Below are 24,031 nucleotides of genomic sequence, written 5' to 3'. Positions count from 1 at the left end.
CGAGGTTGAAATTGAACCCTGGTCCCTGGTACTGAGACAGCAGTGCTAATCACAGAACTACCATGCTGCCTCAACCTAACGTTGAGGCCGAATCCTGTGTTTAAACTAATTCAACACAACCTCCCTTGTGTACTGTATGTTCCACATAGTAGTGCCTAGGATACGATATACTTTATTAATCACTTGCTTAATTTGTCATGCCACCTTCAATGACTAAGTACATATATAGTTCAAATCCACACCCACTTTAGAATTGTACCCTCTCATGTTCATCCTTTACCCCTTCATATTTCTCTCCAGTGATTACCTATTCTTCCACTTCTCCATAACCATTTGAAAGTTGACAATTTGTTTCTCACAGTTCATGAGAGATCCATTTATCATGCACTTTGTTTCCTAGTCAATCCAGGTTGCTATAGTTCCTTTTATTCTATTAGCTATAACTTCTCCCGTAAGTCCTTTGTGTGGCATTACATCAAGTGCCTTTGGAAACCTACATTAACCACATCAACTGCATTGCTCTTAACACTTTTAAAAAACTCCATCACTAAAGCTAAATATCATTTTCACAAAATAAATCCAGGCAAACTTTCTTTAATTAAACCAAACCCGGTGAATGTAACTATCAACTTCATTCCAATTCTAGAAGTTTACATAAGAAAGTTAAACTAATGGCTTGCAGATGACACTAAAATAGGCAGTATCATGGACAGTGAGGAAGGTTATCAGAAATTGCAGCAGGACTTGGATCAGCTAGGGTAGTGGGTCGAGAAATGGCAAATGGAGTTTAATATAGATAAGTGTGAGGTCTTGCATTTTGAAAGTCAAATCAAGGTAGGAGTTTCATGGTGAATGGTAGGGCCTTAAGGAGTGTAGTGGAACAGAGGGACCTTGGAGTCCAGGTGCACAGTTTTCTGAAAGTGGAGTCACAGGTAGACAGGGCAGTAAAAAAAAAAGGCTTTTGGCAACTGGCCTTCATCAGTCAGGGCATTGAGTATTGAAGTTGGGAAGTTATGTTACAGTTGTATAGGACGTTGGTGAGGCTGCACTTGGAGTAGTGTGTTCAATTTTGGTCACCTTGCTATCGGAAGGATGTTATTAGACTAGAAAGAGTGCAGAAGAAATTTACAAGGATGTTGCTAGGACTCAATGGTGAGAGTTACAGGGAGACGTTGGACAAGCCAGGAATTTTTTCTTTAGGAGACTAAGGGGGGAATCTTACAGAAATGTATAAGATCATGGGAGGCATGGATTGGGTGAATGCATAAAGTCTTTTTCTCAGGGTTGGGGAATTGAGGACTAGAGGGTATCAATTTAAGTTTAGAGGGGAAAGAATAAAAGGGAACCTGAGGTGCAACTTTTTTTTTTACAGAGGGTGTAATGCATACAGAATGAGCTCCTAGAGGAAGTGGTTGAGACAGGTACCTTCATAACATTTAAAAGGCATTTGGACAAATACATGGATCAGAAAGGTTAAGGAGGATATGGGCTAAGGGAAATGGGGTTAGCATGGATGGACATTTTGGTCGGTATGGATCAGTTTGGGCTGAAGGGTTGTAGAACTCCATGATGGTCTCTAATAGCTCTATGTTTTACAGCATATTATGAACAGGGTTGTGATGCATGCAATTCTCCGCTCCACTGACACCATCTAAGAAAGTCTGAAAACTTATGGCCAGTGTCTTTTTAATTGCCACCCATTCTTCCCTCATGACCTTTCGATTAATCTCATCCAGACATGAGGTCTTATGCACTTTAAATCCTGAACTACCTCACTTTCTTCCTGTCTTGCATTGTACTTTTCTTCCTTGGTAGAGATTCATAGTACACCTATACAAAGTATACTATGAATACATATATACTACAAAAGAATATAAAGTTCTGGATATAGGTTTACTCGCCTAGCTGGAAGGTTCATTTCCAGACGTTTCATCACCCTACAAGGTAACATCTTCAGTGGGCCTCAGGCAAAGCACAGCTAATGATTCCTGCTTTCTATTTATATGTTTGGGTTTCTTTGGGTTGGTGATTTCATTTCCTGTGGTAAAGTCACTTCCTGTTCTTTCTTTCAGGGTGTGGTAGATGGGGGTCTAACTCGATGTGTTTGTTGATAGAGTTCCGGTTGGAATGCCATACTTCTAGGAATTCTCGTGCGTCTTTGTTTGGCTTGTCCTAGGATGGTGTGTTGTCCCAGTTGAAGTGGTATCCCTCTTTATCCGTATGTGAGGATACTAATGAGACGGGGTCATGGCTTTTTGTGGCTAGTTGGTGTTCATGTATCCTGATGGCTAGTCTTCTGTCTGTCCAATGTAGTATTTGTTACAGTCCTTGCATGGTATTTTGTAAATGACATTAGTTTTGCTTGTTGTCTGTACGGGGTCTTTCACGTTCATTAGCTACTGTTTCAGTGTATTGGTGGGTTTGTGGGCTACCATGATGCCAAGGGGTCTAAGTAGTCTGGCAGTCATTTCCAATATGTCTTTGATGTAGGGGAGAGTGGCTAGGGTTTCTGGACACGTCCAGACGTCCATTACATACGGATGAGGAAGAACACCACTTCGACTGGGACAACACATCCATCCTAGGTCAAGCCAAACAAAGACAAGCATGAGAATTCCTAGAAGCATGGCATTCCTGAGGCCCACTGAAGATGTTACCTAGTAGGGTGATGAAACATCTGGAAATATAACCTTCCAGCTCAGCGAGCAAACCTACATCCAGAACCTCAACCTGAGCTACAATCTTCTCAAAACTCGCTAGGATATAAAGTACTCATTTACCACCTCATGCACACTCCCTATTCCACATGTAACCCCTTCTTTAGTTCCTAGTTAACCCCAAACCTCTCGTGACTTTTTTGCTATTTGTCTGTCTATAGAATTCCTTTTATGTTGGTTACCAGTCTCTTTTCACACTCCCTCTTTGCTTCTCATTCTGCTTCTCTAAGAGGGTGGATGTGATTCAAGGTGAAATAGTGTCGAACTACTAGCCTCAAAGAAGATTCAGTATGTTGATTTAGTGTTGATACAAAACTAAAAACGCAACAATTGTAATGTAAATGCACTCCTAGCTACCACCACGAAATAAACGTGCAAGGTCCTTTGAAGGCTATTTCTTCAAAATAATGAGATTGTCCATTCAAGATACAAAATAGCTGAATCTATCCGTTGCAGTTGAGTGTTCTCATTTACAGTCAAATCATCAAACAACGAATGATCAACAATAACACTTTGAATGCATAGCAACAGAATTATGGCTTTGTGTGGCAATATTTGACAGATTCATTTTCTTTCTGCATGGCAGTCATTGCAAGAGATGAAGTACTTTGAATCAATTTGCAATAGTAAGAGGCAATGTAAATTAACACTAACTCTTGCATTAAAAGACAAACACATATAAGACAGAATTTCATTTTATTTGATAGAACACTTTCCTACCAAAAGTTCAAAAAGTTGAATAATATGTGCCTTATCACAAAAATGTGATAAGGCACGTATAACATGAAATAACTGAAATGTAAATTTTAAACTGACAAGATTTTTAAGACATAGCAATGTAAATCAGCAAAGCTTTCAATTTAATTTCATCCAGTTCCACATCATTTGTAGGATGTATTAAAATTACACTGTTCTCTCTATGACTACACAACCTTTTTGAATAAAATATGTTCATTGTCACAAGTTGATCATGCACCTTTTGAAAACTCAAATTTTGATTGCTAATCATCGCAGAAAATACTCCTACTAGACTGTGTATTAAAAAACAAACGTAACAATTACTGTTGATTTTAATGAAACAATTTATGGGATTCCAAAGTACACAGCATTTCAGTTAGGTGAACCTATTCATCCAACCAGTCTTGATCAATTAAAAAAATGGCAAATAAACTACTTTCCAGAACTATATATAATAAATCATTCATTCCAAGTTAAAAATATTTGATTTAATTTATAAGTGCGCAACACAATTCGGTATAATTTATAAGTACTCAACACAATATTAATGTGCTTAAACAGCACTTCATTCTAAATTTAATTTTTAATTTGCACCCTCAGGTCAGAGCTTTTGGTGTATTTGGTATAAAAAATAACTAAATTTATTCATTGAAAGAAATTATTTAAATCAATTTAGCCCTTTCACTAACATGCACTGAAATCCTCATAGCCGTATGAGATTTTGAAGTTTGCTGTTTATCAACAATATTGTTTTATTGAATTAAATATGGATCTTTAATAATTCAACTGTATTTTAACAGTTAACAGAGCTGAAATTTTCTTGACAATCCTTTTTTTAATGCAGTATTGTCCTAAATCTATAGAACGCAGCGGTATTAAAAATTGTTTAAAGTTATGTTGAGATCTGTTTTCACTGAATTCAAAATTTAGTTTAACCAATATACGATGTCACTGCTAGGCTGATTGTTCATAAACCATTGATTAGTAGATTGTGTTAATCAAAATTATGAAACAATATTTTGAAAATTATCATTGACTTATCTTTACAAGGTGATATCAATATCTATTATAAAAGAATAAATGCTATGACTGTGAGAGATAAATTTCATTCACAATTCTAAAATTATATAAAACTCACAAATCAAAATAATGCATCAAAAAGCACAACAGAGTAAATGAAATCACATGCAAAAAGAAGGCAAAGAAAAAAATAACATTCAGAACATTCAATTTCACATGAATAACACAAAGATTAAGCCACATTAAAATGATCAATTTTCTTTTTTTTTTCCCACAGTACTTCTTCAAGCAAAATGGTCAATTACATCAACTTGGTTAGAGACAAGAAACTGTAGATGCTGGAATCCAAAGTAGACATGCATGAGGCTGGAAAAACACAGCAAACCAGGCAGCATCAGAAGTCAATGTTTCTGGTGTAACTCTTCTTCATTAATGGGAATGGGTGTGGTGGGAGCTACAGATAAAAGGGGAAGCGGGGGCAAGGTGGTGAAGTGGGGATAAGTGAAGACAGATAGAGGGTACAACCTGGTTGGTCAATGGGAAGAATGAATCTGAGTGGTGGCAGAGAGCACTGCCAGGGAGGGGAAGGAGATTATTTGAATTCTAAAAGGTGCTGTGGGCCAGAGAACTGGAAGTTGTTCAAGATATGAAGGGTGTGATTGGTGTCACTGATGTAGGTGGGAAGTGCCTGAACTAAGGGGGACAGGATGGAGTTGAGCTTTAAAACACACTGTTTGGGGCAGTGGGTGGGGGGGGGGGGGGGGGTGTTGGGGAAGGAGATCTGGAATTTTGTATTACACAACTTTATACAAACTAGCCATCTTTTATTATTATTTTGGTGCAGAACATAATTACTAGCTCTAACATTAGCAAATGTTGGTACAGGTAGTTTCAGCGACATACAAATCCAAATGTATAGCAGCTCCATTTGGGGGAGGAAAAGACCATGTGCAATAATTGCTTGGCGATGTTAGAGGATCGTTAGATAAGTAACATGAATATAAAAAATTCTTCTGGTATTGCATTAGACAAGATCATGAAAGTAACAAAACTCAAAAGGGCCACTCAGTTCAATTTCATGCAAAATTTTCTAATACATGCACTTGCTTTGGCATTACTGAGAATATGATGAATCAACCTTATTATTTCACATTAATACATTCAAATGGTCACTGGAAATGGAAAGTAAAAGATGAGAAGATATATCATATAGACAATGATTCATAGTCGAGGGTGTGTTGCTGGGAGAGCACAGCAGGTCAGGTAGCATCCGAGGAGCAGGAGAATCGATGTTGCGGGCATAAGCCCTTCATCAGATAATGATTCATAGCTTATTTAAAATGATTTGTACATGCACTCAGCCAAATTAGATAATGTGATTTCTTTTTTAATATTTTGATTACTGAAATACAAGTTAAATATTCAAGTCTTATTGGTAATGCAGAGATGATACATCCCTAGCATTATCGGATCGTAATAGGGATGACTGGATAAACTAGAATTCTTCTGTCTTCAAAATGGACTGAAAAGATAGTTTGTAGAAGAATGTGAAGTATAAAATAACAAAGGAAGGATTTTAAGGTCAAATCAGTGAAACAAAAATTTAGACTGATTTCAGCAACAAAAGCAGTAAATGGATTTGTAGTTAGGTTGGTTGAACCAGGACAGGAGATAGTTAAATGCTCATGATAAAAGGGCTTCAAAAGATTTATAGGAAGCTAATGTAACAAGAGTTGAATGACCTTTCACATCTGTACATACTTTCAACTTTTCTTCTGATGAAACCCAAATGTTAAGGTACAAAACATCCCACTTGGAGACTGGTTTATAAAATATTGGAAAAGAGAACAGTACAACAGATATAATCTGTAATATCATTGTAAGGCACAGATCTCAAGTGACAACTTTTGTACAGATCACCTATTCTGGATAATGTGGCCCGCAGAAAATATGTCTTGTACTAACAAACAAATATTCTTGTTGGTTGTTTATGTACATGTTGTAGTTGGTTTATCATTACAAATGACTGCTGAAGCATTGCACTTACCCCATCCAAATATAAAAGACAGAATTCCGAACAGCTCAAAAAGTCCGAGTCTCGTTTTCAAAAACACTCCAGTGTAAATTCCAAACTTTCTTATTATTTCAGGCATTACCTTGGCTTTTATTCATGACCTCATAAATCCAGAATTTCAGATTTTGTGCTTATGAGCTTTCACTTTCTGAACAAATCCAACATCTCACATGTAAGAATGTCCTTTAGACATTGCCTAACTTAAAATACATTAAATTATGGCTTTTTTGGAAGATAAATTATACCTGGAATTACATTATAAGCAGTTTGTTCCCACATCATTTTATTGTTGCCTGAAATATTTTAACGCTTTTAAAACTTTACAAATTTTTCACAAAATTAAGTGAAAATAGTTTTCCACCTTTGGCATAAAAATTTCTTTTCATGTTCTTGCAGTTATTGTAATTCAACAACATGTACAATATGATCTTCAAACAGCTCATTAGACAATCTCAGTAGGTTACAGGGTCATCTTAATTTAATTCTGAATGTACTTATCTCCATTGGATTCAGTTCTATATCTCTAGTAGTATTGTCATTTTGTGTTTTGTGCATTAAAGTCAAGGTTGATGGTATTAGGTGTTGAATTCTTAGGTCTCTGAAGAGACTGTGCACACGAATCTGCAAAAGAAAAATTAAATTCAATGAATTGAATAGAACACAAGATAAACATTATTACAGATTTTCATCATAATTGCCGCATGAACAAGGATGTGACATGCAACACAAATATTTTCAATTGGTGCATTTCTATTTGCTCAATCTGTGGAAGAATAATATTTTTAACATTTCTTAAATAATGGAAATCTGAATAATAACATTTAACCTTTCTAATGTAGAAATGTAACTGTTTTGACATTACCTTGCCTTGAGTAGTAGAACAAAGTAGCCCAGTATTTTTATTTAAAAATCGACAATCAAAACCCTTTCTGTGGATGATCAAGGCCGCTTCATCTGATGGAGTCCCATCAACCTGCAATGACACATCATCTTTTTAATGGATCCCATTTATATTTACATCTTTTTTTGTGTGACAGTGATTAGAATATTTTATATACTGCAAAAATGCTACTTAAATAGATCAGAACGTTTCATTTTTTCTGTATTTACAGTATTCCTGATTTATTTATGTATGTTAATTGAACTTTAATATACAAATAGTTTACTTTCTAAACTTGGGGAATAAAGATTGAGATCATAGAGATATTACTGATTAAACATATTCCATCATCAAAGAGCAGTGGTTTATTTTGAATGCATATTATTCACTAATCCAAGAGACTTAATTCAGGAATTTTTTTCATCTTTCTAATAGATGTCATTGAATGCCAAATATTTTTCTGTCTTTGTTAAAGCTCTTTAGAACTTGGGCAATTTAAGAAAAAAAATCACTCCTCCAAATACTTGAAAAATCAATTTAGCTTATGAATTCCAATCTTAGAAATTCAGAGCAGAAAATTATGGAGACTGATGGATAGCTCTCCCAGAAGAATATGATAAGACACTCTGCACCACAGCCACCAAACGCCACAGGCAGACTAAATTCATAGAGTGCAGTCAGTGCCAGAACTTCATGGTGAGCTCAAGTGGAACTAAATTGAGGACCACAATGGACACTAGATTGAAACCTCGATCCAGATAAATCATGGGGCTTTGGGTGGGGAGGATTTGCCCACTTAATGATAGATATGAGGGAAGTTAGTTTTAAAGTACATAATTAAAGAAATTGAGTTACTATCTACTCTGGTGGACGCTGAGGGATGTACTCCGATGGTGCTCTTCGCAAATACAACTGCCCTTCCTATCTGCCATGGAAAGCAGAAATGAGCTGCCTACTCCAGCCTGTCTGTCCATGGCTGCTGTATTAAGGCATGACCATGGTAATATTGGAGTTAATTGAGCTTTAACAACATCTATAACTTTATCCTAGTAAATTAAACTTCAGGAATCAGCCTATTTTTCACAAAACAAACTCTTTAATGCCAGTTGTATAAGTAAATATTAGTGAAAATATATCCACACTAACAATGCAATTCATCTTATTTTAAACACTATTCTGGGGGCACAATCTTAAATTGAAATAGACAGATGCAACAATCAAATTTCCATTTTTCAATAGCAGACTTTAGATATCACACCAGAACCTTTCAGACATCCACAAATTCACACAAACTAAAGTTTCAACATACTTTCTGATATACTTTCCAGATAGAAAGCAAGCTTGAGAGGGATTTCCCAAATGCAGAAATAATAAAAGTAGCATGTCACACTGACTGAGAGAATGGGTACCTGGACCATGGCCAGAGAGTAGTCAAGCAGTCATGTGGACGTCAAGTCTCTACACAAAACATAATGGTGATGCTGTTGCACTTTGATACTATTGCTCACACATTATCAGGTCAGATCTTGATTACACTGATTAAAACAACCATTATCACTTAAAAGACATCACGTTGAATAATTTCATAACTCGAGAAGTAAGATTTAATGGGTAGATTAACTAATACCTGGAAGGTAAAATTTAGAAATCTAGTTAAGGGCCTGCATATGCTCCTATTTCTTATAGTTTCTTTTTTACCCAATAAAAATTCAATTATTTTTTTAAAAAGTTATTTATTAATGGCAACTTTTTCTTAAAGCTCAGAGCCCATTTGGTATAACCATTAACTGTGCAAAACGTTATCTCCTGTTGGGCCTGGTCTGCAGTTTTAAACTTGTTACAGTTCAAGTTCTCATTTCTCATCTGTTCTCATCCTTGAATCACTTCACCAATACAAAATTTTTTTTCTTCAGACAGTGAGTAAATTCTTTTAACCGAGAGGTCAATGTCCTGGAATCATATATACTAAGACCAGGCCAGACCCCCTCAAAACACTTCAAGGAGGAAGCCTAGACCCTAACCTTTCTAGTTGTTACAAGCAGGTGTAAAATGGATATTCCAAGAGTGATACATCTGGCCCAACCACTAAATGTTTAACTAAACAGAACTTATTTACACACAAACAAAAGAAAACCAAATTTAGAATAACATCACTATTTGAAAACCTAATGGACTCTAAAACACAACTTAAAGAGCTGTTCTAATACTTGCAAAAATCCCATAACCTATCCGTTGGTAAAAAGGTAAATTCAAACACCAGTTCATAGGACAGAGATTGCAGAGAGAGAGAGAGAGAGAGAGGATCAAAATGGAAATGCTTCTCTTCTGAGCTGCTGTTTCTTTAGCATCCCACCTGAGACTAAACCAACCAAAAACCCTGAACTGGGAGAACTGGCTACTCCCCTTTCATTGCACAAGTGTCTTCTAAAAAAATTACTTAAAAGCCTTCTCAAGTAGAAATTTCCAGACAGCCTTTACGATCCCTCTGAAAAAAAAACAAGGACAACATAATCTTGTCAAAGCAGCAGCATCGTCACACCTCCCCCCTTTTAAAACTGTAACTGGACAGTAAAATTTAGACATCCAATTAAGGGCCTACAACACCCATATACCTTACATTGACTATAAGCATGCACTACTACATTGTTTCAGTCAGTTTTACTCCTGCCACCAAACACCTCTGTTTCTCATTCAAGTCTCAACAATATGTTGGCAATCATATTTTCTCGTCTTGCCACATGCACAATTTTCTAAACAGTCTGGAAGTCTTGTCCTTACATTTCTCCACAAACTTCAATGGGTTATGATCAGTGTATGTGATTGTCTCAGATACATTACTGGTAACATAAATGTTGAAATATTGTAAATATACTAAATGGTATGGCTTTAAATTGATTGTCCATTTGGCGTTACGAAAACAGAAACTGTCTTCCCTCTTTTGGAGGAAGGTACTTCCCAGTTATCCTCTAAGCAATCCAACTTAGAAATACAAGTTGCTTGACCCACCTTCTGAACACAGTCTTCGAAATGTGGATATGCATCAGTCTTTGTAATTGCACTGACTTTGCAATAGTCTACCCTTTGGGAACCATCTGGTTTTGGCACTATTACTATGGGTGAGCTCCAGTGACTGTAACTCATTTCAATTATGTTGTCTTAAGAGTACACATACAATCTCCTTTTGAACTTGTACCAACTTGAGGTCTACGCCTTTTAAGGATGTTGCTTAATCCGAACAGCATTTCCTATATCTACATCATGCATAATTAGGTTAATACTTCCCAGCTTATTTCCACATATCATTCATTTGATGCATCTCTGATGACAAGTAGTACAAGCGGAATTCCTTTATCACAATCATCTGGAAGTCTTGACTATAAGCCCTTAACATGGTCTTTAATGTCTTATGCCACCCTTCTAGTGCTCCCTGCCATTCTGGATGGTATGCAGTGGATTGAATTGTTTTATTCATAAGTTGTCAATAACTTCCTTAAATAATTTTGATGTAAAGTTTGATCCTGGATCTGATTGTATATCTGTGGGTAGTCTGTATATAGTGAAAAATTTGAGTAGATCTTTGACAATCCTTTTAGCTGTGATACTGCATAATGGTAAGGCCTCTGGAAATCTAGTGGACACATCCATTATTATTAATAAAAGTACTGATTCCCACTTGTTGTTTTAGATAGGGGTCCTACATAATCAATTAAGACTCTTGTAAAAACTACCTCCAATGCAGGAATAGGTATTAAATGTGCAGGTTTTATTATTGCCCATGGTTTTCCAATTATTTGACATGTATGACATGTCTAGTAAAATTCAACTACGTCCTTGTGCAGTCCAGGCCTGAGTTTTTCTTACTTGCTAAATGATCTCCTACTGGTAGTTCATGTGCTACCCACAACATCACCTTTCTATAACCCACCGGCAACACGACTTGATGAACTTCTGCCCATTTCTCTACTGCCTGAATATATGATGGTCTCCATTTCCTCATTAAAACATCATGTGTAAGAGTGTGGCTCTCAAGGGTACACTCGAATTCTGTGTATGCATTTTGATACAATTGCTTCAGGTTTGCATTTTTCTGCTGTAACTATTAATATTGCTGAGCTAAAGATTTCTACTTTGTCAGTCATTTGCTCCTGTTTCATCTCAACCATCTGACCAAACTGGGTCTCTACTAAATCCACTTCAACTTCCTTATCAGTACTCTTTGATCTCTCTGTTTCAACTGGTGACTTTGTAACCTCATTAGCACACTGCCAGGAAAAATTCCAGGATATGCTTCCTGCAATACCTCAGTTGCCTGAGTTTCCACTGGCATTTCAACAAAAGTAGACTGGCAGAAGATCGCAGCAAACCAGGCAGCATCAGGTGGTGTAGAAGTCAACGTTTCAGGTGTAACCCATCTTCAGGACTGGGGTGACTCTAGGGGGAGCTGCAGATAAAGGGGATGGCGGAGGAAGGGTGGTGAACTGGGGATAGATGAAGACAGGCAGAAGGTTGGTCAATGGGGAGGAATTTAATCCTGTATGTCGCTGGGAGGAATGGAAGGGAAGGGGAGGGGAGATGGGGTTGGGAAGGGAGTCAGGGTTGGGAATGTAGATTATTTGAAATTGGAGAGCTCAACGTTGAGTCCTCCGGGCTGTATGCTGCAGGTGGAAGATGAGGTTTTGTTCCTCCAATTTGTGGTTTGGTTCATTGTGGCAATGGAGGAGGCTAACGATGTTCATGTCAGAAAGGGATTGGGAAGGGTAATTAAAATTGGCAGTGACTGGGGAGGTCCGGTCGGCCCCTGTGGGCCTGGCTGAAATGCTTGGTGAACCATTTCCAAAGTTTATGATTGGTCTCTCCGATGTAGAAAAGACCACATCAGGAGCTCCTGATGCAGTAAACTAGGTTGGAAGAGAGGCAGGTAAACCTCTGTCCCACCTGGAAGGACTGTTTGGAGCCCTGGATGGAGGTGAGGAGGTGATGTACCGGCAGGATCTGCATCTTTTCCGGTTGCAGTGCAAGGTACCTGGGGGTTCCGGGGGGGGGGGGGGGGGGGGGGGGGGATTGGTGGGAAGAGTGGAGCAAACCAAGGACTGTCAAAGGGACCGGTCCTTCCAGAAGACAGAGACAGGTGGGGAGGGGAAGATGGTGATGGGGTCTATTTGGAGTTGGGGAAGTGTTTAAGGAAGATGTGCTTTTTGGGGGGTGGGGGTGGGGAGGGAGGCGGTATGGAGAAGGTGGTTTCAACTACAGTAATCAGCACGGTGAACCACTTAAATTGTTAGCAAGGACAAATTGTATTCTTGGAGCTGACTGTTTATCCAGTACTCCTACCATGATTTCTCCACTCTTTGCTAGACACTCTAGTCTCATTCTACACAATTGAGCACACCTTGTCTCACTGTGAATTCTGATTACAAGCACTTTTTCTGACAACACTCTTTCTGAGGTACATATCTCTTCATCTTTCAACAAAGATTGCCAAGATCCTGTCATAGAGTCACAGAGGTGTACAGCACGGGAACAGCCCCTTTGGTCCATGCCAACCAGACATCCCAACCTAATCTGGGTCCACTTGCCAACACCTGGCCCATATACCTCCAAATCCTTTTTTTACCATCTAAATCATGCTGTTCTTCGGTTCTAAAAATTCCTATTCATATACCCATCCAGATGCCTTTTAAATGTTGCATTTGTACCAGCTTCCACTACTTCCTCTGGCAGCTCATTCCATACACATACCATCCTCTGCATGAAAAGGTTGCCCCTTATGTCTCTTTTATATCTTTCCCCTCTCACCCTAAACCTATGCCCTCTAGTTCTGGACTCCCTTACCCAGGGAAAAGACTTTGTCTATTATCCTATCCATGCCTCTCAGCCTCCGACGCTCGAGGGAAAACAGCCCCAGTTATTCAACTTCTCTCTATAGCTCAAATCCTCCAAACCTGGCAACATCCTTGTAAATCTTTTCTGAACCCTTTCAAGTTTCACAACATCTTGCCGATAGGAAGGAGACCAGAACTGCACACAATATTCCAACTGTGGCCTAACCAATGTCCTGTACAACCGCAATATGACCTCCCAACTCCTACACTCAATACTCTGACCAATAAAGGAAAGCATACCAAACACTTTCTTCACTATCCTATCTACCTGTGACTCTACTTCCAAGGAGCTATGAATCTGCACTCCAAGGACTCTTTGTTCAGCAACACTCCCAGGACCTTACCATTAAGTGTATAAGACCTGCTAAGATTTGCTTTCTCAAAATGCAACACCTCACATTATCCAAATGAAACTCCATCTGCCACTCCTCAGCCCATTGGCTCATCTGATCATGATCCTGTTGTAATCTGAGATAACCTTCTTCGCCATCCACTACACTTCTAATTTTAGTGTCATCTGCAAACCTACCACTATACCTCCTATGTTCACATCCAAATAATTTACATAATGGCAAAAAGTAGTGGACCCAGCACCGATCCTTGTAGCACTCCACTGGTCACAGGCCTCCAGTCTAAAAAGCAACCCTCCACTATCACCCTCTACCTCTACCTTTGAGCCAGTTCTGTATCCAAAAGGCAAGTTCCCCTGTATTCCATAAGATCTAACCTTGCTAACCAGTTTCCCATGGGGAACCTTGTCGAATGCCTAATTGAAGTCCATATAAATCACAACTACCGCTCTGCCGTCATCAATCCTCTTTGTTACTTCTTCGAAAAACTCAATCAAGTTTGTGAGCCATGATTTCCCATGCATAAAGCCGTGGTGACTATCCCTAATCAATCCTTGCATTTCCAAATACGAGTAAATCCTATCCCTCAGGATTCCCTCCACAACTTCTCTGGCTTGTTCTTACCACCTTTCTTAAATAGTGGTATCATGTTAGCCAACCTCCAATCTTCTGGCACTTCACCTGTGATACAAATATCTCAGCGAGGGGCCCAGCAATCACTTCCCTCGCTTCCCACAGAGTTTTAGGATACACCTGATCAGGTCCTGGGTATTTATCCAACTTTATGCATTTTAAGAAATCCAGCACCTGTAATATGGGCATTTCTCAAGATGCCACCATCTATTCCCCCACCTTCCATGTCCTTCTCCACAGTCAATATTGATGCAAAATACTCGTATTGTATCTCTCCCATCTCCTGCAGCTCCACATAAAGGTTGCCTTGCTGATGTTTGAGGGGCCCTGTTCTCTCCATAATTATCCTTTGTCCTTCATGTGTTTGTAAAACCCTTTGGATTCTCCTTAACCCTTTTTGCCAAAGCTATCCCATGTCATCGCTTTGCCTTCCTGATTTACTTTTTAAGTATACTGCCTACTGCCTTTATACTCTTCTAAGGAAATCCTCAATATCTCCAGAAATCCAGCATTCCCTATACCTACCAGCTTTTCTTTTCACCCTAACAGAAATATACTGTCTCTGGACTCTCATTATCTCATTTCTGAATGCTTCCCATTTCCAGCTGCCCCTTTACCTGTGAACTTCTCCCCCAGTCAGCTTTTGAAAGTTCTTGCCTAATATCATCAAAGTTAGCCTTCTTCCAATTTCGAATTTCAACTTTTAGATTTGGTCTATCCTTTCCCATCACTATTTAAAAACTAATAAAATTATGATTGCTGGCCCCAAATTTCTCCCCCACTGATACCTCAGTCACCTGCCCTGCCTTATTTCCTAAGAGTAGGTCAGGTTTTACACCTTCTCTAGTAGGTACATCCACACATACTGAATAAGAAAATTATCTTGTACGCAGTTAACAAATTCCTCTCCATCTAAACCCTTAACACCGTGGCAGTCCCAGTGTATGGTTGGAAAGTTAAAATCCCCTACCATAACCATCCTATTATTCTGACAGATAACTGAAATTTCCTTATAAATCTGATTCTCAATTTCTCTCTAACTATTAGGGGGTCTATAACACAATCCCAATAAGTTGATCATCCCTTTCTTACTTCTCAGTTCCATCCAAATAACTTCCCTGGATGTAGATCCAGGAATATCCTCCCTCAGTACAGATGTAACGGTATCCCCTATCAAAAATGCCACTCCTCCTCCTCACGCCTCCCTTTCTGTCCTTCCTGGAACATTAAGCTGTCAGTCCTGTTCATCCCTGAGCCATGTTTCTGTAATTGCTATGATATCCCAGCCCCACGTTCCTAACCATGTCCTGAGTTCATCTGCCTTCCCTGTTAGGACTCCTGCATTGAAATAAATGCAGTTTACTTTATTAGTCCAACCTTATTCTCTGCTTTGTCCCTGCCTACCTGACAGTTTGACTTACTTCTTTTCTCAAGTGTACCAGTCTCAGATTGATCTCTTTTCTCACTATCTCTGTGGGTCCCAAACCCCACCACCACTACTATACTAGTTTAAATCCTCCCGAGCAACTCTGTAAATCTCCCTGGCAGCATATTAGTCCCCTTCCAATTCAGGTGCAATCTATCCTTCTCGTACAGGTCACTTCTACCCCAGAAGAGATTCCAATGATCCAAAAATGTGAATCATTCTCCCATACACCAGCTCCTCAGCCACGCATTCATCCGCTCTAACCTCCTATTCCTACCCTCACTACCTCATAGCACCAGGAGTAATCCAGATATTAGTATGCTTGAGGACCTCCTTCTTAAATTCCTGCCGAACTTTCTATATTCTCCCTTCAGAATCTCATCCTTTTCCCTTCCTGTGTTGTTGGTTCCAATGTGTACAATGACCTCCTGCTGGCCATTCGCCCCTATGAGAACATTCTGCATCCTCTCTGAGATATCCTTGATCCTGGCAGCAGGGAGGCCACATACCATTCTGATTTTTCACTGTCAGCCACAGAAACCTCTGTCTGTGCCTCGGACTAGAGAGTCGCCTAATACAATCAATGCTTGGAACTCGACGTACTCCTCATTACATTAGGGCCTGTCTTGAGACCAGAAAAGTGGCTGTTCCTGGCCACATTCCCCTAAGAATCCATCATCCCCTACATTCCCCAAAACAGCATGCTTGTTTGAAATGGGGATAGCCACAGAAGTCTCCTGTGCTACCTGCCTACCCCTCATATCTTTGCTGGAGTTAACTCATTTATCTGTATCTGCTGCTTTTCTCCCTTCTTATAACTGCCATCCATCACACCACTTTGCTCTTGTAAATTCCTCATTGCCTCTAACTGCTGCTCCAACCGATCCATTCAATTTGATAGGATTCACAAACAATGGCACATATTGCAGATCTAATCCTTAGTAACCTATAAACTCTCCAAAAACTCCTACATCTAACAAGAAGATCATATCACTCTACTAAAGGTCATCTTTGCTTCTTCGAATCGACAGACCCAGAAAATAGCACTGTCTTATTCCTCTACAAAACACTACTCCAGAATAACTTAATACTTATGACTTAAGAGACACATCTCAATAAAACACCTGCTCCTGGAATTTGAGGAAATCTCCTCCAACACCTAAATACCTCAAACATGGAGCAGCCTGTTCCAGCCAGAATGTTTTCCCATCCTCCATCTTGGATTACCCAGAAGTCCTGTATATCTTAATATTGTAACCTCTTTATCTGCTGCTCCTGGTCTATGCGAGTAAACCTTGCCTTCGCAGGTATATGGTGTAAGAAGATCTGGCACTTCCTCCATAACCAACCTCTGACCAGATTGTACATTCTGGTGCAGCTTTTTAGGCTCCACTGTGCTTTCCATTACCACTCCAACAAAATTCATTGGCTTATTCTGTTTTCTTACATCTGTCATCCCATTGCTTTTTCTAACCCACCAACACCATGATTTCACTTGGCCTACTTTATTGCATTGAAAACACTGGAGCTTTTTAAACTTCTCTTTCTCCTTCAAGGGTTTCCTTTTTACCCTGCAGTAAGTTATCCACGTGAGGATTTCTCTTTTCCCCAATTTCTATCCCTCATGGACTGAAATTGATGTTCGAAGTCAAACTTTGATTTATAAACCAATTCATAATCATTAGCCATTTCAGATGCTAATCTTGCCATTTTAACTCTCTGCTCTTCCATGAGTTCTCACTACCTCAGGAACTGAATTTTTGAACTTCTCAAAAATAATTTCCCAAAGAACATCATAGGTTTGCTCTATTTTTAATGCCCTAACCCACCTATCAAGCTTACTTAGTTTGATCCTTTCAAAGTCAGTGTAGGTTTTACCAGGGTCTTTCCTGAGATTCTTGAAACGCTGTCTGTAGGCTTCCCGCACAAGCTCATATGCACTTAAAATGGTTTTCTTTATTTCCTCACACTCCCCAGATACTTCCTCTGATAGTGATGCAAATATCTCACTCGCTCTACCTACACGTTTTATCTGGATCAACAAAACCTATTTGGCACAGGCCCCTTCATTTGTTTAGCTAACTTTTCAAATGAGATGAAAAAGGCTTCTACATCTTTCTCATTAAATTTGGGCAATGCTGAAATATATTTAAACAGATCCCCACTAGGCCATTAGCTACCACGGGTTTGCATCCTCACTCTCCTTCTCACCAAGCTTACCTCTGTCTTCATCTCCATTCTTTTAAGCTGACTTTCCTGGCTGAGTGTCAATTTATGAAGTTCAAACTCCCTCTTTGTCTTCCCTTCCTTTCCTCTCTTTTTCTCTCTCTCTCTTTGTTCTGCTAGGACCTTTCGTTCATTTTCTGTTTCCTCTGCTTTTAATCATAATGGAAACAGTTTCATTTTCTTTTGCCTCTAACTCAAGCTGCTTCATTTTCAATTGAATTTTAGCCATCTCTCAAGATTCTGATGGTGTTTCCAGTAAATTTAAATGCTGAAGTATTGCTGTACTTATCTCTCCTTTCCTCACAGAAGGACGCAGCTCCAAATCCAGCTTGACTGCCAATTCTACCAGCTTTTTCTTGTTCACCTTCTATAAAGCCCCAAAGTCACTTCTTCCACCTCCATAAAACTCTTCATGACTGAAAGAGCCAAGCACTGTTTAAACCAACAGAATTCAACACACAGAACAAAAGACACTAACACCAACCACTCACTACCTTTGAGTCCAGCAACCCTAATCCCAAATCATAACTATAGAACAAATCCCTCATAGCGTCCCTAATCTGTTGGACCAGGCCAGGCCGACTCAAAGCATTTCAAGAAGGTAGTCCAGACCCTAACTTTTTGGGTTGTTTTAAGCAGGTGTAAAGTGGATATTGCAAGAGTGATGTATCTGGCCCAACCCTTCAGTTTTAAACAAAACAGAATTTGTTTACACAAACAAAAGGAAACCAAATTTAGAGTAACATAACTATTTGAAAACCCAACCATCACAAAAATGCAAATTAACAAAGAGTTGTTCCAAATACTTGAAAAATCCCATAACCTATCCATTGGCAAAAAGAAAGAGAAAGAGAGGGATTGCAAAGAGACAGAGAGAGGAAGGATCAGCATGGAACGGTTTCTTTTCCCAGCTGCTTTCTCTCTTGACCCCCAGCTGAAACTAAACCAAACCAAAACTCTGAACTGGCTACTCCCCTTTCATTGTAAAAGTGCCTTTAAAAAAAACTTTAAAGCTTTCTCAAGTAGATTTTTCCAGACATATCAGAACCTCTACTTAATGACTCCTCTGAAAAGAAAACCAAGGACAACATAACCTTGTCAAAGGAGCAGCATCATCACAATACTGCCCTAAACACTGATTTTTTTTATCCCTTTTTAGGTATGGTGTTCAAAACTAAATGCTTATTGCAAATACGGGTTCACTATCTTTCCACACACAATCAAAATAAATTGCTTCAACTCAACTGAAGATGAGAACTCGAGGGACTAGACTAGAGATCCAGAGGCCCAGATGAATCTTCCGGGACACATATTCAGATCCCACCACTACAGGTGGTGGAATTCAAGTTTAATTATTATATTCTGCACGATAAAGTTAGTGTTAATAGTGGTTATAACTATTATTACTTGTCATACAAATTCATCTGTTCACTAATGTTCTTTCGGGAAGGAAACCTAGTATCTATACATGGTTTGGCTGACGTTATTCCAGAACCACATAAAAATGTGGCTCACTTATAATTCTGACCTCTGAAATTGTCTAGGCAGCTATGCGGCCATCAACATCTACATCCTCAGAGAATTAAAAGTTAAATATGTTTTATCTGAAATGTACCTGTAGATATTACTATTTTTATTATAGCCTCCATGAGCTAAACCTCTTGTAGACATGGTAGTAATTTGTAAATATTGCAAATACATAAATATTCTTATAATATAAATAAAATAACTCCATCTAATTTTGAAATGAGACATTTTACATCATGTCCTGCCTCACTCAAACATCTGGTGTCATTTTTGAGATGAAATTCTGAAATATTTCGAGCTGGAAAGGCAAAGTTACAGTGATCATGGGGGATTTCAATATGCAGGTGGACTGGGAAAATCAGGTTGGTAGTGGATTGCAAAAGGAATTTGTGGAGTGTCTTTGAGATGGCTTTTTGAAGCAGTTTGTGGTGGAGCCCACTAAGGATAAAGCAACATTGGATTTACTGTTATGCAATGAGGAGAAAGTGAGGACTGCAGATGCTGGAGATCAGAGCTGAAAAATGTGTTGCTGGAAAAGCGCAGCAGGTCAGGCAGAATCAAAGGAGCAGGAGAATCAACATTTCGGGCATAAGCCCTTCTTCAGGAATCATGTTATGCAATGAGGCAGACTTGATAAGGGAGCTTAAGGTAAAGGAACCCTTAGGAGGTGGTGATCATAATATGATTGAATTTACTCTGCAATTTGAGAGGGAGAAGATAGATTTAGAGATTAACGGTGTTACAACTGAATAAATGCAACCAAAGAGGCATGAGGGACAAGCTGGGTAGAATTGACCGGGAGAGGGGTATAGCAGGAAAGACAGTGGAACAGCAACGGCAGGAGTTTCTGGGAGTAATTCAGGAGACACAACAGAGATGCATCCCAAGGAAAAAGAAGCATGATATAGGGAGGATGAGGCAACCATGGCTGACTTGCAAAGTCAGGGATAGCATAAAAGCAGAAGAGAAAGCATATAATTGCTGAAGGGCAATCAAAAACCAGAGAATTGGGAAGCTTACAAAGACCAACAGAATGGGGAACAAAAGAAATAAGGAGGGAGAAGATTAAATATATGGGTAAGCTAGCCAGCAATATAAAGGATAAAAAGTAAGAGTTTCTTTAGATATATAAAAGGCAAGAGAGGTAAAAGTGGAGAGGCAGTAATGGGGAACAAGGAAATGGCTGAGGAACTGAATAATTACTTTGTGTCAGTCTTCAAAGTGGAAGACATGAGTAACATCCCAAAAATTCAATACAGTGAAGGAGCAGAGCTGAGTATGGTGGCTGCCACCAAGGAGAAGTTGCTAGAAAAACTGAATGGCCTGAAAGTGGATAAATAACTTGGACCAAATGGACTTCACCGCAGAGTACTAAGGGAGATAGCTGAAGAGATAGTGGAGGCGTTAGGGATGGTCTCTCAGGAAATGCTAGAAACAGAGAGGGTCCCAGAGGACTGGAAAGTTGCTAACGTAGACACCATTGTTTAAAAAGGAAATAAGACAAAAGACAGAAAATTACAGACCGATTAGTCTAACCCTGGTCGTGGGTAAGATATTGTGAAGGATGAGATTTCTAAATACTTGGAAGTGTATGGTAAAATAGGGCAAAGTCAGCATGGTTTCATCAAGGGGAGGTCATGCCTGACAAATCTGCTAGAATTAACAAGTGTGTTAGACCGAAGGACGGCCAGTGGATATCATCTATCTGAACTTCAAGAAGTCCTTTGACAAGGTGCTGCACAGGAGGTTACGGAGTAAGATAAGGGCCCATGGTGAGAAAGGCAAGGTACTAGTATGGATAGAAGCTTGGCTGTCTAGTACAAAGTAGAGAATGGGGATAAAAGTGTCTTTCTCAGGATGGCAGGAAGTGACAAATGGTGCTCTGCAAAGAGATGAGGAGGCTGCAGAAGAATCTTCCTTTCCACCTATCCGCTCCATCCTCCTCTCCAACCTATCACTTTTATCCCTTCCTCCATCCACCTCATTCTCAACTACCTTCTCCCCAACCCCACCCCCTCCGATTTATCTCTCCATTCCTGAAGCTTCCAGCCTCATTCCTGATGAAGGCCTCCTGCCTAAAACATTAATTTTCCTGCTCCTCAGATGCTGCCTGACCTGCTGTGCTTTCCCAGCACCACTCTAGTCTTGACTGCAGAAGGATTTGGACAGGTGAGGCGAGTTGCCAAACAAGTGGCAGATTGAGTACAACGTGGGAAATTGTGAGGTCATGCACTTTGATAGAAAGAATAGAAGCATGGATTTCCTTAAAGGTGAGAAAATTCAAAGTGTGAAGTGCAAAGGGACTTGGAAGTCGTAATCCAGGATTCTCAGGTTGAGTCAGGTGTCACACTACATTCCTGGTGAAAGGCTTATGATAGTCGATTCTCCTGCTCATCAGAAGCTGCCTGACCTGCTGTGCTTTTCCAGCACCACACTTGTTGACTCAGAAATTAGGAAGGCAAATGCAATAAGGCATTTATTTTGAGAGAACTTGAATATAAAAGCAGGAATGTACTTCTGAGGCTCTATGAGGCTCCGGTCAAACCACATTTGGAGTATTTAACACAGTTTTGGATCCCATATCTCTGGAAGGATTTACTGGCCCGGGAGTGCTTTCAGAGGAGGTTCACGAGAAAGGTCCCAGGAATGAAAAGCTGAAGAACATTTGAGGACTATGGGTCCATACCCGATGGGAGTTTAGAAGGATAAAGGGGGGAATCTAACTGAAACATACAGAATACTGAATGGTCTGGACAGAGTGGATGTTGGGAAAAGTGCAGGAGAGATGAAGACCCAGGGGAAAACCTTCGAGTAAAGGGAAGTCTTTTTAGAAAAGAGATAAGGAGAAAAGTCTTCAGCCAGAATCTATGGAATTCATTGCCACAGAAGGCTGCGGAGGCCAGGTCATTGAGTGTATTTAAGACTTAGATAGACGGGTTCTTGATTGTCAAGGGGATCATGGATTATGGGGAGAAAGTGGGAGAATGGAGGTAAGAAACTCATCAGCCATAATTGAATGTTGGAGCAGTCTCGATGGGCTGAATGGCCTAACTTATGCTCCTATGTCTTATGTTCCAAAAATGACACATACTAGATTTAGGAGTGAATAACTGCTGAAGCTGGCAGGAACAGTTAATTAATTGAGCTGCATTTTCTAAGGAGTGGAAATCTCACACAGAATGCTACTTTGCTCAAATGAGAGTTCCCCATACTTCTGCCAGAGATTCTAATCAGGGCACCATCAGAATGCAGAGACATACTTGCATTCTGACAATTCTCTCATGTTGCAGTACTGTTGGGGGAAGGAAAATCCCATCTTTTTTCACAGCAGTCAACTGCTGCACTCTAACAGTTAAAGACCCAAAAACACAGACAACCACTTTGATAACTGATGTTCATCAGCAACTGCAGAAGTGTGAGGCTACGGTGCTGGAGAGTAGAGTATCAGATCAGTACGGTGCCAGTTGCATTAGGACTGGATTGCCTTTGGAGGGCAATTTGATTTAATCGCCCTCTAACAACAAATCCTAGCATAGAGGCTGGTGATTTGCTGCAGAAAATGAAAATGAAGCTTCTGGATGCAGAGTTGCATCATTCTCCTCCACCCATTCAGAGATCTACACTTGCCACTACTCCCTCTGGAGAAGTGTTGCCAGTAGTTTCTCTTCTCACCAATATTGCTGACAATATTGAAAATACTCCTGCTTTCAATGTTATCTTGTCATTTGAAACAATATCACAAAGACTCCAGCTGTGGCAACGTCCACATAATATGCTTGAGAGGTAGTGAAATGTTTGTAAATTTCAGAAAGACAAAACTATTTCAAAACGAAGAGCGATGGAGTCATGGAGGTGTGATACAGTGGTCCATGGAGGCTTTGCAATGAAGTTAATTTCACACCTTGGTAAGGAGCTCTGGACTATGCACCCTTAATCAAATGTATTGTTACAAGACAGAGACAGCATGCCAAATCAAATCAGCCAAACTATCACTGGATTCATAATACAGTGAAATTAAAACATTCAATGATTCTGAAAATTGCTCAATTGTTCCTAACCAGACTTTACAAATAGTAGCTCAAGGACACAAAGTATATAATTTAAACAAAAATTGACATTTTATTATTAATAATGTAACTTTAGCTTGACACAGATGAACAACAATCCAATTAATATCTAAGCCCAATCTTCTTCGAATATAAACCCCTACTCTCACAGACAAACAGAGTAGTTAAAGGATAAATTCAAAAAAGAAAATAATAGAATCATAATTTACCAGTTGAGTAACCATTTTAACCATGAATACCAGGCCTTCATGAAACACTTTGATGTTGGAATGACTTGAATTCGAAAGTCATCGGCCAATGGAGACCTCTAGAGATTTCTACTTATTTTTAACAGACTGGGGTTCTTTCCTCAGAACTTCCAACAATCAGTGTCTGGAGAATAACTAGACAGAGCAAATTACTCTGGCAGCTTCTCTGCCTCTCGCCCAAAAACCATTGAACAACGCAGACCATGTCCTTGTATACTTAGAGTTCAGTATGCAAATGCGGCC

The 24,031-nt window shown here is 39.4% G+C and overlaps 1 protein-coding gene across 2 annotated transcripts in view; it reads right to left on the bottom strand.

Moving 5' to 3' along the window:
* Window positions 1-3,494: 3,494 nt before the first annotated feature.
* man2a1 (mannosidase, alpha, class 2A, member 1) overlaps window positions 3,495-24,031 on the bottom strand; it is a 219,479-nt gene continuing 198,942 nt past the window's right edge. For both annotated transcript variants that reach the window (XM_060837296.1, XM_060837306.1), the window contains 2 exons: window positions 7,412-7,522; window positions 3,495-7,170 (listed from right to left, as the gene is read on the bottom strand). In XM_060837296.1, coding sequence (XP_060693279.1) covers window positions 7,018-7,170; window positions 7,412-7,522 — 264 coding nt within the window. In that variant the 3' untranslated portion in view covers window positions 3,495-7,017. The remainder of the gene's footprint in view (window positions 7,171-7,411; window positions 7,523-24,031) is intronic.

The sequence above is a fragment of the Hemiscyllium ocellatum genome, chromosome 2, assembly GCF_020745735.1.
Source record: "Hemiscyllium ocellatum isolate sHemOce1 chromosome 2, sHemOce1.pat.X.cur, whole genome shotgun sequence".
NCBI lineage: Eukaryota > Metazoa > Chordata > Chondrichthyes > Orectolobiformes > Hemiscylliidae > Hemiscyllium > Hemiscyllium ocellatum.
This window is presented reverse-complemented; position numbering and strand designations above follow the sequence as displayed.